Source organism: Corvus hawaiiensis, chromosome 1 (genome assembly GCF_020740725.1).
Source record: "Corvus hawaiiensis isolate bCorHaw1 chromosome 1, bCorHaw1.pri.cur, whole genome shotgun sequence".
Taxonomy (NCBI): domain Eukaryota; kingdom Metazoa; phylum Chordata; class Aves; order Passeriformes; family Corvidae; genus Corvus; species Corvus hawaiiensis.
The window spans coordinates 66,401,047-66,416,978 of record NC_063213.1 but is presented as its reverse complement, the minus strand read 5'-3'; the positions used below and the strand labels follow the sequence as shown (position 1 = coordinate 66,416,978).

Genomic DNA, 15,932 nt, shown 5'->3' with positions numbered 1-15,932 from the left:
CTACTTTTTCCTTCTCCCTCCAAAAGACTGGGTTTCAACTTGTGATACTGTGAGGTTTTACAGAGAGGTTTCTTATGGCTCTCTGAAAATGCCAGATTTTAGCTGTAGTGAAGTAGAAGGGCAAGTTCTGCCTTGTACTGCCAAATTTATAATAATGCATGACAAAAGCCCAAACCCCAGCATGTATTGCTTTAGTGCAGTTACACTTGTGGAGTAAGTTGTGCAACGCTTTACTTGGTGTAAAACTCCTGAAAATGGATTCCCTGGCTCTGGGGGTTGCTGCCAAAAGCGGGCACTTTGCAAGCACCTCAGTTCTGTGTGAGAGGCCTTTACAAGCAGGAGATGCTGAAGGAACACTTTTCTCTCAGGCCTGATCAGTTGTGGGCTGATGGTTGGTGACTCACATTGGAAATGAGAGTTTGAGCTGTTTTCAGCTGAGGAGCCAACATACTCCAGACTTTTCACTTCTGAAAAAAGGTAATATTTATGCTAATATTTAGCTTCCTTCTGCTTTGGGATTTTAAATTTTGTTTAACAAGAGGTCTATTTTCACTTGGTTTTGTAGTCCTGCTCACCACTGCACCTGCTCATCCCACATATGGGAATAAGAATGGAGGAATAGCTGCTTTATGGTTTCTGTCAGGATTCAAATCAGGTTGAAACACCATCAATACCACAGGTGAGAAACCACTAAGAGGCAGAAGAATTTTAGTGAAAACATTTTAAGTATGTGAGCTATTTCAGACATCAGTCTTGTTTCTGGACTGTGCAACCTGCTAGGAGTCATAGAAAATACTAACTGCTCACATAAAATGAGGCGAGAATTATTTTACCAGTCACACTACTGTCAGATCAGTTATTGTGAGACAAATTGCTTTTGCAAAATTAATTAGCTGTTCAAGCTTTTTTTTTTTTTTTTTTTTTAAGTACAAGGAAAAGGGATTTGGGAGGTTTCTGCACTACAGTTCCATGGGTTAGAAGAAAAGTGATTTAAGAACCCATTAATATTTATTCAGTTTTACAAAACCCTTTCATAATTGAAGTGCTTGAAAGCATTCTGCCTTTTACACATATTTCATTGCTCAGTCTTATCAAAGGCTGAGGGTCACAGTGTCTCCAAGACAAAAAATTCCCTTTCTTGAATCACTGCTTGCATGATTTCCCTTCTACAATTTCCAAACTCTTTTTGCTATGTTCTTTGCTATCATACTAAGTAGTCACTAAAATAATGCAGGCCAATTGCAACACTTAAAATAGATTTTATATGGCCTTAAAAGAAGAGTAAAAAGGAAGAGTTGCTGTCATGGCCCAATTTGCAATGTGTCAGTCATGTATACTCCCAAGAACCGTATCTTTATAATCCATCCTCTTGCTTGTTATCAGAATTTCAAAATGAAACTGTCACCAAAGCAGATCAGTGCAATCCTTTTAAAAGTAATCCTGCTCAATTCTACCTGCTACACAGGGGAACATCAGCTTAACTTGTAATTAAAGAAGATTTCTCTAGGGAGATCTCAGATGTGGCCTGTCAGTTCCCAAGAAAATGGTAGCAATTATTGACCTCATTTTTCCTTTGCTCTAACAGTCAGATTTAAAATGACAGAATGACCTGAGCTGGAGCATAATTCCTGTCAGTGACGATGTGACAAGAATGTATGACTGTGAAGGAATAAACAAAAAGGATATCAGTTAAAAATGAAAGAATAGATAAAAATTCTGCCTCCTTCTAACAGCCTAAGTGAATGCATCACTTTTTCAAGCAAAGCAACCATCCTCAGGAACTGGTTCTGGCTCGAATAACAGAAAATTTCCTTTGGAGCAGGCAGGTCTTAAAGTTACAGGCAAAGAACCGCACAGAGTTCTTTTAGGGAGAGGTTAATTCTGTTACAGTTTGCTTTCTTAATGGTCTGTTCAGCTCTTGTTGACTTTACAAGGCGTTGGGAAGACAGATCAGTGTCAGAATTAATTTTACATCAGTGATACGAAAGCCTGCACAGCTTAACTTACCTGCTTCCAAACAACTAGGCTTGGTAAAGGACACCTAACCAAACTGTGTATGAAGAACCAGTATATAATTTCTCCTTATATAAGAGCAAGACAGCCAGCTGCACTTTGAGAAGCACAGGAAAATAATTCTACCAAAACAAAGGAGGCAATCACCCCTTTAAGGCTATGGATTTACCAGATTATTTGGTTTTGGAACAGAATATTCCCCAGAAATATACCGGGTATAGAGTGCTTGCACAAAATTTGCCACATGTGTAACTAAGATCTCCCATCCTACATTTAGACCCATACAATAAACAAGAAGGGCACAGGGGGCAAATGAAATGGTAGGGGAGAATTAAAACAAGTTTACACGGCAGCTCAGTTTTCTCAGTACGCCATATCTTGATAAGTTTGTTTTCGTCGCTATTTGCAGACAGATTTTGTTGCTGCTGAGAACCTGATTTCATAAGTTAGTATAATGCATGCAGGGCTTTATTTTGTACTTGGCATATACAATTGATCGTTTTTCTGGAGAAAGAAACAGGGACAAGCTGACAACATATCCTTTCTGGTGCTGTGAAAATCTCTTCATTTTCTACTGTAACAAACTTCATGATCTAAGATGAGTAGGAGATCCTAAGCCTCTGCACACAGTCTCATGGCTTGTTGGACAAAGAACCTTAAAAAAAACCCAAACTAAAACAAAACACCCAAAAAAACCCAAAAGCAAGAGCTCTGGTTTTCCCACAATCCTGGCAGTGCAGGAAGACAAAGGGCACTCTATGCCAAAGAAGTAGGTTTCTTGGTTGCCGTCCCAGATGTCTGCAACTGTGTCCAACAGGGATTAATGTACAAGGGACTGCCTGCCCCTTCTGCTACAGGCAGGGGGGGATCAAAAAAGGATTTTATAAAATGTGTTCCCTGACCGGGGCTTTCCCCCACTGAACAGTTTTGCCTGAGTTTCTTAAACATCTCATACGAGTTGCTGGGGGGTGCTTGGCTGCTGGCAGGGGAGACAAGGAAGGATTATTTGAAAATCTGTGTGGGTAGCATTTCTAGCTCCTCTGGGCAGACTTAAAAGTAGGGCTGTGTGTTTTTCTCTTTAAAAGACAAGAAACTAAATTAAAATAAAGTATTAAAATGTAAACATATAAAAATGAAATAAAGCGTTAAGGTGCTTTTTATATCTTGCACTCTTTGACAGGCAATTGTCAGCAGCCCTTCAGAAAACTGTAGGTCAAAAACTCAACTTGTAAAATATTAACTAAATAATTGCTTAATTCAGACTTTTTTCCTGCAGTGTTAATGCCCTTTACAGACACTTTTGCTAAGGACAAGAGCAGTAGAAGATTGAATACAGCCTGTGAAGCACAGAACAAAGAAGGAAAACTGTGAGACATGTTGGAAAAACTGACTTCCTACATACATGTAATTAACACTTGTTTCAAAACAATAACAAAGTCACCTAGTCAGGATGTATAAAGTAGAATGCACTTCTAATTTATAAAATGCTCCAGGCAGCAGACTTTGTTTGCATCATTTAACAGTACATGTAAGTCAATATGTTAATGAATTTGTGAAGTTCACTACTATTAATTTCATACTCCTGAAGTACTTTAAAGTTGCAATAGCTATAGAATGTGTGCAGAAGCATGTTTTAAATACAAAAGGTTCCATGAGCAAATAGAAAACTGTAACATAGGATACCTTATTTTTTCAGAAACAAATAATGGTCCTGAAAATACTTTCATCCTCATGAGCAAAACAGTGTTCAGTTGAAGCAATTATTTAACTGCCCTGAACTCCTCATAGACATACAGAAAAACTAAATCAGAGCTAAACATATGTGGCATTTTAAGTACCATGAAAGCCACTGTGCTGGCTGGAGAGTTGGACTCCCATGCAACTGGCTTCTCATCTGTGCTTCCCCTGGGCTGGGAATGCCACTGCAGAGTTGTTGGCAGTGCTGGTTGTATAGCTGTTACCTATTTCAGATAAAGGGACTGGTTAATTGAAACTATCCAAACAGGAGCTCTTAAAATACACTGTGGCAAGTTCATGTGGGGAGCTGTGGAGGACAGTGACCTGCAGCAAAGGAATGATGGTGTGTGCCTCGGAGCTGGCACAGCTGGCACAGCTGCAACAGGAGCAGACAGGTGTTCATATTCTTGGCTAGATTTTGTAGTGACTTCTTTAGTACAGATCCCCCAAATCAAATCCCCTCTGCCCTGCATTTTTACTGTGCTAAATCACCAAGTTCTTGTTTCCATGAATTTACACAATCTATAAGTTAAAGTCATACTTTCAAGCTTTTCACTGTAACAGTAAATTTAGAATTACATTTAAAAGGAACACCTGTAAATTAAGATTTTTACTGACATCTGTAAATTCAGAAAGCCCAGAAAGGAACAAAGTGGGATTAAAACCCACAAAAGCACATCTATAATAATGCTTATGTGTTTGCTGATTTTTCCAAACCCTCTACTGAGTGTCTTATTTATACCTTAAATCTACTAAGATGAATTCTGCCCAGCTGTATTTCCTTTGTGGAAAATTGCACCCATAAACACTTAGTCAAACTGGGCTAAGTACTTGCCCAAAGGCAAAATCTGCCCTGATACATACCCTGTCTAACCTGCTCAAGTTGTTGAGTTATACAAGGACACTAAACCAGGACAAATTCCTATCCCCTTGCCCCTGGAAGAAGTAGGAGATTGATGAGGGGGCACGTTCATAGCACAATTATGACCCAACACATTATGAGTAAACGCCATGCTGGCTGCTGGAGATACCAGCAGAGTTCCACACAGATGTAACAGTCCCCTTGGCCAGACTCACTGGGCCCCTAGTATCTTAATTTCTCTTTAAAAACAGGGAATGAAGGACTCTGGCAAGGTAACTCAGTGCTGAAGTTTGAGGTATGTGTGTGCACGTTTTCTACCTGTTGCTCTCCATGCAAGGATTGGTAAGATAGGTCATGTTGTATCCTGCTTTAGCCACATCCTTAAAATTAACAGCACTCAGCTCAGAGATTTGTTCTTGTTCTTCCAGTTTGGGTGAAGGAGATCTTGGTGTGTTCTTTTGCCCAGTAGAGAAACAGTTTTTCTTGGTTTGCAGTCATTTGCTGTGCCATTTCTTGTAGTTTCTGCCCAAATGGATAGACCCTTTCCTGAGCTATTTATAGGGATGTAAGTGGAAAAAGGGGAAGGAAAAGAATGGAGGAGGGGGAGGTGTTTGTAGCATGCTGCTGAGGATTAGAGAGTTCACATCCCAGCTTCTAAGGTTTCAGCCTTAATCTTCCAACACATGCAAAGCCTTTCAATTTCACTTCGAGGTCACTACCCATGTACAAAACAGCCTAACTTCTGTGTGACAAATGTGGGTACAAAACTCAGTAAAGGAAGCTTTTCAATTAGTATAAATTGTTCCAGGAAAGAAGCATGAAATTTTAACTAAAAAATATCTATTTCTAAAATCTGTACATTAAATTTTAAATGAAGTGGATTTCAAGCTTGTGAGTTTTAATAGACGTTTATCTTCTAATTTATCATTCGATGCTAGATACCATTTACCAGTAACTGTTGATTGAAAGAAGAAAAGTAAAACCCGAAAAACTCAAAAGGGTAAGCATGTCACAATATCTAATTATGTGTAAAGAAAATGTGACTAGAAGACATCCAGTACTCCAGTGGGTATTGCTGGTCCTGCAATACATCTTGTGCCTTTGTGATTATGTCCAGTATTAGAAGATCAGCTTTCTTGGTGGAGGCTTTTCACACAGCTAGCTTTCCTCAGCATTCAGGAAGATCATCTGATAGGATCAGCCTAAGCTGACCTGTAAAGTCAAGCACCACCGAAGCTGGGAATTTCCATGTGACATAACAGCTCCATGAGAGCGCTGCACCACGGCGGCTGTCGCACCCATCCCGACTGACTGAACTGGTTCTCAGAAGAGATAGTCATTATAAAGACAGAGATCATTTGGAAAAATTTTGCTTCCCTTGATAGTGAAGCATCAATGAGGTTCAGTGCTGCTCTATAGTGGACAGATAGCAGGTGGGAGGAAAGCAGACTTGCTGGCAAGGTCAGCTTGAAGTATCTGAGACGTGATACACATCACAGGCACTGATCAAGTACCGCTTTCCAGAAGATGAGTATCCTCACAAGCTCAGGTTTCCAAGAAGGATAAGCATCACTTCTTACTTTGCATTAAATGTGTGTTGTTAGGAATAACTATTTGAAGACAATGGCTTACAAGGAAATGTAATAAACACATTTTTTCACAGGAGAAGTTAGAAGCAGCACGGATGGCACTTGCAGCTGATTTAAGTTTCAATACAGAAAACCTTAAAAACAGATAAAATGAGAACCTTCTGTACTCAAACCCCCACCCAAAAAAGCATCAACTAAGAGAGAAAAACCAGCTAGCAGATACAGAATAATTGTTTGCCAGTGAAATGCATTGTCTGAAAGAGTGGCAAAGGTGATAATGGTAAATCTAGTTATTTAGTATCATAGAATACTAAGATGTTTCAGGCAAAAAAGAAGCACTAAGAAGCTTTCCCCAGGAAAACCAACTATAGTAAGAAATATATGCTTCTGTTTAAGTCTGTGTGATCTATAAATGTGGTGAGGGGGTAAATGTGTGATAGCTGTGAGAGTTAGGTAAGCAAGTAAAATAAAAGAATTGCAAGCATCACTGATTTTAAAGAAAATCCATCTATTTCAAATTATTTCTTTTGTGAAGGTTATAAGAAAGAAACCAGGAGGTGATGTCTGAAGATGTCCTCTGGTACTTTCCCCAGCTAGGTATAAACACTGTGTCATTTGAGGGCTCTAATTGAAATTGAAAGCTTCCTTCATTCTGACTGTGCATATGTCTCTTTCCTAATTTAAACTCAGTTACCTGCAGTATTAACCTGAGGAGCTGATCAACTGTATATTGATCAAAGTATATCCTAAACTGGTTTATGGAGTCAAATGCATCATCATTTCAGGTAACAAATTCTCAAACTCCATCTGATGCTGGGTTGATGAATGACGTGTCACAGGTGTTTAATGATCTCACTTTGCTTTCTACTTTGTTATTTAGTTCAGAGTTCTTCATTTACATTGAATCATAATTTGAATAATATTGTATCCTCTTTGCTTAAACAACCACCTTATTGCATCCAATGAAAACGCCTGAGAATTACACTTACACCAGTGTCTTATCAATGCTGTTCATGTTTAGAGGTGGAACAGTGGGGGGGACACCTTTGTAAAGGAAGCAAGAACACATGAAATCCCAAATTTGCCAAAGACCAGGGGACTAGTACGGGTGTCTGGTTTTCAGCTGATCAGGATGTCCCTTATCCTATTGAGTGCTCAGGAGTTGTTAGGTTTATTAAGTGCTTGCAGAATGCATGTCAAACTTCAGCAAGACCTGAGGTTTAACAAGCCAGAATATTGAAATACTCACACGCCTTTAAACTCAGGAAAACACATCTGGGGAAAAATGGGATAGTGCTGTCTTGTTTCCCTTCTACACCTGTCCTAGTGACATTGCTCTCTGTCTTTGCTTTCAACTTTGTACCTTTCCATCAAAACACTTTCTGATCTGAATTCTGACATCTCCCAAAGGTGTCTGGTGTCTGGCAAACAAAAGAAAATGACTTCCTGATTGATGAAAAAGAAATTATTTTGTGAAAAAAAAAAATTCAATTTAGTCCTGAGGGGACATTTTAGTTACACCAGATTTGAAATAAAATTATGCTGTTAATTTAGTAAATGTAAAAGGGGAAAAAAGTGGTTCTTTTTCCTCCAGGATAGGTTATAAGGGACATTTTTTAGGTTTTCTTGAAGTTATTGCAACCAAAATAACTCTCATCTAGCCTTCTATCTTCAAAGGCTTTTTGCAGATACTATTGAAATGCAGTGTACAAAGTCGACAGCAGTAAGGAAATAACTGAATTAAACCTAAAAGGTTTTAATTTCAGTTTTCACTGAAATGGAGAGCTATTTGTATTTTGCAGAACAATAAAGCTAAATGCTACCTTTTCTGTTGCCTTGTACAAATTGCCAGTTTTAAAGACAAGTTTCAAATGTGTTTCTGCACCAGGAAATCACAAGCTGTATCTCAGCTTTCAAAGGAGAGTATGAAGATCCTGTGATGCTTTTGACACACATCAGAAAAATAAAAAAATCTTAGAGAGAATATATAACTAAATTTCTGCCAGAAAACAGAGCCGTGGAAATTGAAAAGAATGCTGTAAAACTAGAGATGTGATGACTTTATTTTTCTGGGGAAAAATACCTTCTCATGTTTCTTAATCATCAAGCTGCAAGATAAAGCCAATAACTCCAGTATTTGAACAGGAAAAATTTCCAAGGCTGTTTCTAAGGATGAATCCAGATTCTTCTAACACGTTTGTCAGTGGAAGTACCTAATATTTGGGAGAAGATTTGGATTTCTTAGGTAACTCACATAAATAAGCTGTCTACTCTTTGGAGAGTGATGATCACTGCTGGCTGGAAGACATCTCTCATTTCTGCTTTCAGTAGCAGTAGGAAGTGGGAAGAAGAAAGGAACCGATAAAGACTTCACTAACCTGAACTGATTTTGGATATATTTGTGTTCTAGGTCTTTGACTTTTCATTTTTATTCCATGAACTTGAAAATATGGAGTTTTTGTCTGGCTTCATGCATAGCCTTCTGTCAGTATTAATAGATAAGTCTTGGAAAGAAGTCAAGTCAAGGTAAGAGGGTACTCCTAGGTAAGAAGGGCTGATTTTAAGATTTAAATCCACAGTACAGTCTCTGGTGTAACAGCAAAGTAACACTGCAATACTACTCCAGGAAGGCACATAATACTAACAGCTGAGAGGACAGATGCAGCTGTTCCTAAAAAATATCCCATTGCATGGGATGTTTTTCATATCACACAAGCATCTGAATTTGGGGAAGACGATAATATTGAGTAGCCAGTCATAATGCAAATAGTTTAAACTACTTAATACATAAAGATATTTTAAAAATAAATTGATGAACACTTAAATATAAAACCAGACTTCATGTTTTTTCCCCCTGGAATTGCATGGACTGTTGACAAACTCTGAAAAAAAATAAACCATGTGCACAGTAAAACATGGTTCTGACACAAATACCAACTCCTACCAGATCAGAACTTGCACAACCTCACAACTAATCTTTTAAACTGCAGCAGAAGCAACTTGGCTGGCTGCAGCCAGCAATTGGAGAGAAAGCGAGTGTGGATAGTAATATTCAGAACTGCCTTACCAAGAGATGTGCCAATTCCCTGACAAGGAAATCACTCTCAAAACGTTTGCCAACCATTTATTCCTTGCCAATTTGAAGGCACTTTGCCTTTTGGAACAGTTTTATCCATGCTTACAGCAAAATGCAAGAAACAAAGCATAGTTTTACTTCTAGTTGGATGTGAAGATGCAAGTGTAATATAGGGAAATAGTGAAACAGAATCTGATGCCTGTTTTCTAAAGTGTCAGTTGAGAACACAAAACAACAATTAAAGAGGGAAATACCTTCTTCTGGTAACTGGTCCTTAACTTTTTTTCTTCCTTCCATTTCTCCCTTAAATCCTTGAGGGCAAAACCCTGTATTTCAAATGCTAATTCATGTTTTGGATTTCAGTCATGTTTAAAGAAGACTGGGCAAGGAGAGGAAAGGAAATGACAGTTGATTTTCAAGCTTAATAAAGAAAACAGAGAGTATGGAAGTTCTTTTATGTCTCCTCCAAAGCAATTCTAAATTCACCTCTTTTAAAACCCTAAATGAACCCTAATGAACTCCAAGGACACATCTTCTTAAAAGTGTGTGGAACCCAAATAACAGAGCGCTGTCTGCTGGCACAGGATAAGAGGGTGCACAAGCTAATTAGCTCCCTTTCACCATCAGCCCCAACAGTGGGTATCCTAGAGTTTAATCCACACATAACTGGAATTTTAGAGCCCAGACTCTTAAACCCATCACACCATGGAAACACCCAGACCGACACTTTCCTCAGAATAAAAATGCTAATGACTGTGCTGCAGGGTAATGCCCTAATGATACAAAATGTCTGTAAACTGCATCAGTTATTGTCACATAGAGGAAATAACAACAGCTGTAGACTTTTTATCATGTGCGTAAGTCATCCCCCCTGTTAGGTTGCTGTACCACGTAGTCTTCACTGGCTGCAAAGCATCAAGAATGGTGACTACTGACTAGCATCCTGTAAGAGGTTCTTTATGAGCTAGGGGAAGAACAGTTTGGTTGTGGCTCCTTATGCTTGGGTTTAGGATATTTATTTAAAACTTGGTCACCCTACTTCTAATTTCCATTTCTTGCTGTGTTTGGTTTTCAAATGATGACACAGAATATGAACTACTTATTGCTCCATTTCCATATCCATCCTCCTTAGGGGGAAAAAAAATCAAAATCTCTCCAAACTATGATGAAAATGATCTTAATTCTTTATTCTCTAATTACATATCTTTGTATACAAATTTCTACCAGAGAAGGTTTGATTTCCTTCACTATGGGAGAGCTGACCTTTATCACTTTATCACAGTCAGTTTTGACTGAGGAAAAGGAAATGCAGTGCTGTTTAAAAGTCATTAGCTAGATGAACTCAATATTTAAAATTATCACTCTGTTGTTGTCAGACTGACGTCAAGTCAGAGTGCTTTCAGTATTAATGACAATATAATGTTAATTGTCATTTCTTGACGATGTAAAGGATTCTACTTACCCTCCTAGATCTGAATTTAACTAGTCCTCAAAAAGCAAAAGTGGCTTTTGCTGTTAGGTAGATAAGAAGCCCCACAGAAGTCATAAATATTCACTTCATTTCATATTCTACTCTACTTGTCAGCTGTGCACCAGTCCCGTGGGTAAAGATGCAGTCATTCAGATATTGTGGCTCGTGTATTTAGCATGTGATAAGGCAAGCCATGGAGAGTGCATGCAGATAATGGATTTACAAGCTCCACTGTTGCCAGGCGCTCACAAATTGGTTGATAAATTTGATGTGCTCAAAGTCTGAAGTGTGGCATGTATAATGTGACAGAGCTGCACGTCCCAGGGTGTTTCTTCTCTGTTACAGCTGGGCAATCCTCTTTGTACCTTTCTACCACTGCATCACAAGGCAGGCTCATCCCAGCAGCTCTCTGGCTGGAACAACCAATGGTACACTTAATTCCATCCTCATAATTTCCCCCCCTTCTCCGTTACCTTCTTTAATTACAAATCAGGCTGCACTTGTGACATTACTTTATCATTGAATACAAACTTCAGACTCTGTATGAGGCTTATCAATGCCTCAGCTTCTAAAGTTTTACAGGCACTGATTAACAAAACTCTCATATAGCATGGCATGAAAGCATCAGGAAGAACTATGATGTTATTCTATTTATTTACACTTGAATTTTGCTTAGATCAGGGAATAACCAGCCCTTTATATTTGCCTTACTTTGGAGTTTACTAATACCTAAAGAAAATGCTATTGCGGGTTTTTTTTCCCAAATTTGATTGAGTCAGAGACTGAAATTTAAAGTGTTTTCATATGATTAACCCTTTTATTCAGTAAAATCAAGAGATGCTACAAAGTTAAAGGAATGCAAAATCAAGTGCCTGATGAACAACAGGAGTGTGTTTTTTTCACAAGTCAGACTGCTTGTAATGAAGATACACTGATCAGTCTTGAAGAACCAAAGGATCTTCCTAGAGATGAAAGGCATCAACACCAAGGGCAGCAAGCAGGTTTTGGTGAGCAGGTATCTGTAACTATGCAAATGAATTGGTGGACTCTTACTTCAGTTCCTGGAAGGTTTTTTCCCTAATCAATTCTACCATGTGCAAAAGGCTTCAGTGTCTCTTCTTGAGTTTCTGTGCAAGTAGGGTCTATTTTTTCTGTTCTATACGCAGTTTCTCAGCACATTTTCTCATAGCTTATTAATTCTGTGTCAGCTGGCAAACCCCTGCCTTCCTGCTCTTGTCCTGAATGGCAGGGCTGCTGAAGCCTGTTCCTTCTTCACTCTGATGGAGCTGGAGAGATCTTGTGGGTGCTGTAGCACTGGATGTTGTGTCATCAGGTATTTGTGCTGAGTTGATCTCTGTCTGCTGAAAAATGTTCTCTTCCAGTTTGCGTGTCACTGTTCAGGGGCTAGAACATCGTCTTTGCAATACTCTTTCTCATGCAGTATTCAGAGAAACTAACACCAGTGGACAATGAGACAGGGGTTTATTTTGGCTACTGTCAACAAAGAAGAGGCATTTGTTGCTCTGTCTAGGGCCCTTTGTGTCCATTCTGCAGTCAGTGTAGGCACATATCAAGGTCCATATCCTGATATGGTGGCCATGAGGCTTATGAATGCTTAGAAGAGTTAGGTGTCTTTCTGTGTTGACTTCAGATTACAGGGGTATCAAAGCCCCTGAGGGAAATGAAAAACATATTCAAGCTTCTGCCTATCCCTCTACCTCTGGATTCTTGTAGAGATATAAATCATGGAAACTACTAAATACAGTCCTCATGTTTATGCTTACCTTAGTGCTACCTAGTCTTTTGTAAGCATAAGTTGCCATGACTGTGCAATGTTATACACCCTCTTACTTCATAAAAGTGGGATTTGACCCCATGGAAAATACACTGACAAATCAAAATGTGTAATCGGTTTAAAGTTCAAGGGTGCAGCCAAATCCTGAGGCAGTGTAATTTGACCTAGATTCACTGAAGCAAGGAGAGCTGCAGTGAACTATATAAACAGAAGAACCAACCCACTGTGGTTGCCCTCATACAGTGAGGATGCTGAGGAAATACTTAATACTTTATGATGGCAGTGGTTTGCTGCTTCAGCAAAATGTGGTTTTAAAACAACAACAAAAAAGGTTTTCTTACACTACTTTCTACATATAATAGTGATTGTTGTTGTTGAACACCCAGGATGCTGAAAAAACTCTCAATCGAGTTTAAAGAACACTAGCAACATACACCTGCTTATTTCTATGCCACTAGAGAAGGGAATGCTTGGTCAATGTTCCTACCACTTGGGCCAAAAATCTGTTTGTCCTACATTTGCTCCTGATAACTTTGGTAGTATACTCCAATGTCCCTATGACCCCTTGCCCTCAAGCTCCAGGTCCATCTAGAAATCGATGTGCTGTAACTTTTAACCCTGCATTAGCATCATTACAACAGCTTTCATCCATAGCTCAGGTTTTCATTTCAGTAACTATTATTCCAAGGACGCTCTTTTAAACTTTTAGAGCCAAAGCAACCTTCAACCTTTATACCACTTCAAGGATTTTCTCAGATTGGCAATTCTTTCTTCAGAATGCCTTTATGTATAAGTAACAAAGCTTGGGCAATGTCAGCAGCTTTTGAACACTGAGGTTATTGGACTTACAGAAGAGCAAAACTTCCTAATGCAAACCCATGTGTAGCTCTGAATGGCAACTTCCGGTTATTGCTTCCAGCCATTTCAAGAAAAATGTCAAGGTGAACTGAACAGCTCTAAGAACCAGAAAGAACAGTTAAGGGTGGGTCTCAGCTATAATTTCCATTGGTATGAGGTTGCCAATGCCTATGTCACCAACTAATGCTTCCTTGACTTGCACTAGTATAACTGACTTCATCTCAGCCCTGGAAGGAATCAAAATGAAACATTTTAACTAGTTCAGGGTATTTTAACTTTCTTTCCAGTACTCCTGAGCACCTGAGTATTATCTGTACCAATTACTGATAAATAATGCACATCGCCTTCTGCAACACCAGGTATCTTTGTAACCTTCTTCCTCTGTCACAAGGAAGACATTAGCAGTGGCTGGTATTAACTTAGTCTTTGTGCAGCTATGGTAATTTAGTCATAGCTTTTGTGTTTATATTCCAAATTGATAGGAAATGCGAATTCAATTATGTAGTAGGGGGGTCACTCTAGGGGGGCTTAGGCAGCATAAACGACAGCACCCTTTCAGGTCTTTTCAATAGGGTCTTCTCATATCTGTCATCCCAAGGCTGAGTTGGTGGCAAATAGAATACACAGGAGAGAAGCAGATTCAGACTGACAGCAGGTGGATACACGACTTTTAGGACTCAAGTTAATTCCAATTCAGGGAATGACTATTTGAATATTATTCATGTCTGGATTTATGGGGGGAGGGAGGATCCAAACTGATTTTTATTCAAGGAAGGCAGAATTTACTATATATGATGCAAAGACATTTTGGGAAAAGTATTTTTGTTGTTAAGTCATATAAAAGAAAAACTAGGCTCTGCTGTGAACCATGTCTCAGGCTTCTGATATAACAAACTTCACCAAATTATTCATCCCAATGTGCCTCAAAATTTAAGGCTGCAAAATACTTCTTTGATACTGTCGTACTTTGTAAGGTCAGCATTACACTTAATGCACTGCTGTTTATAAACAGGATGAGCCCCCTTGGGAAAGTTACTATGACTGCAAAGACATAATGTGCTATGGGGAATCGGTCTTGCTCACTAAATAGGTGACTTCATTGTTCTACTTTAACTCTTTTAAATGCTGAACTGGAATCTAAAACTCCATTGTTCATTCCTTACATGAGGGGGGAAAAAAGCGTTCCACTACAGATTGCATGGCAAACGCAAGAGTTTCTATTAAGATAACAAATTAACGGGAATAATCGGTTTATGTAACACGCTCAAACGCGTCTCGGAGTAGAGCAGAATGCACCTGCTCGGAGCGGGGCAGGGCGCAGGGGGCTCGGGGATATGAATGCTCAGGGGCTGCGCATCTCTTGCTCCTTCTCTTCATCCCTGCCTCCACCCACCACCCCGTTCCTCCACGTGCCTGTCCCCGCACGCCGCCCGGCTCCCCGCTCTGCGCGGGTGCCCCCGGTGCTCCCTCTCCTCCCTCCCTCCCTCCTTCCCCGCTCCCTAAGGTCTCTGTCCCTCCCTCCTTCCCCATAATGTCCAAGCTCCGCCGCTCGATCCGACCCGCGCGGGCGGCTCAGGTGCCTCGCATGGGGGCTGGGGGGCATCTGAGGCCATGCCCTCCCTTTCCCCCCGAAAAATCACGCCCCGAATGTGGCCCGTAGCAGCGGGGGTAGCGGCGCGGGAGGAGGGAGGGCGGGCAGCGGGGGCTCTCAGCCGGCCCCGGAGGAGCGGAGGGCCGGGAGGCGGCGGCTCCGAGGCAGGCGGCCCGGGAGGATGTGTGTGTGTGTGTGTGTGTGTGTGTGTGTGTGTGTGTGTGTGTCTGTGTGTGTGTGTGTCTGTGTGTGTGCGGGAAGGGGCGCAGGGGGGACACTCACCATGGCGGCGCAGCGGCGGCGAGGCGCTGTCCAGGGTATCGCCGGGCTCGGCGCGGCTCTGCAGGCGCGGCCCCCGCGCCCGCCCTATAAGGCACCGCCTCCTCCCGGCCCCGGCGCGCCCGCCCCCGCCGGCTGAGGGCGGGCACGGGCGGGAGGGACGGCTGGGGCTCCGCCGAGGGAGGGCAGAGCAAAGGGGAGGGATGGGGAGGTGGTGGGGAGCGGCAGCTGAGGAGGGGGAGAGGCTGAGTGGTGCTGTTCCATCACCGACTCAGCTGCCACGGCAGATGGTGGCCGTTTGCCTTTGTTGGAATCTACCCTGCTGGGAAGATTCAATTCACTGTCGGGCCACTTCGGGAGCAGAGAGTCACTGAATCCGTTGCATTCAACGTGGTCTATGGCCCAGCACTTGTATTTGCAAGCTGAACTTCTCTAACCTGAAGCCTTGAATCCTCCACACACTGTGCCAAAGTGAGGTCCATCACCTAATGGTTACCAGTTGGACTCGATGATCTCAGAGGTCCTTCCCAGTCTAAATGATTCTATGATTCCAACTGTGGCATCTCCTAGGAGATCTGTCTGTCAGGGAGGGATTGATAAGCAAATGTTTAGGTTGGCTAGGAAGGAAACAAAAATCACACAGAACAGGAGCTACTGATCC

At 40.9% G+C, this 15,932-nt stretch overlaps 1 protein-coding gene across 2 annotated transcripts in view; it reads right to left on the bottom strand.

Moving 5' to 3' along the window:
* The window catches only part of ELOVL2 (ELOVL fatty acid elongase 2), a 47,601-nt gene extending 32,253 nt beyond the window's left edge, over window positions 1–15,348 (bottom strand). The window contains exons 1-2 of one of the 2 annotated variants that reach the window (XM_048309309.1): window positions 15,275–15,343; window positions 3,852–3,974 (exon numbers count right to left, since the gene is read on the bottom strand). In XM_048309309.1, coding sequence (XP_048165266.1) covers window positions 3,852–3,974; window positions 15,275–15,277 — 126 coding nt within the window. In that variant the 5' untranslated portion in view covers window positions 15,278–15,343. Of the gene's footprint in view, window positions 1–3,851; window positions 3,975–15,274 lie in introns of both variants that reach the window. The other variant, XM_048309328.1, reaches the window with a different exon arrangement.
* Between the last annotated feature and the right edge of the window lie 584 nt (window positions 15,349–15,932).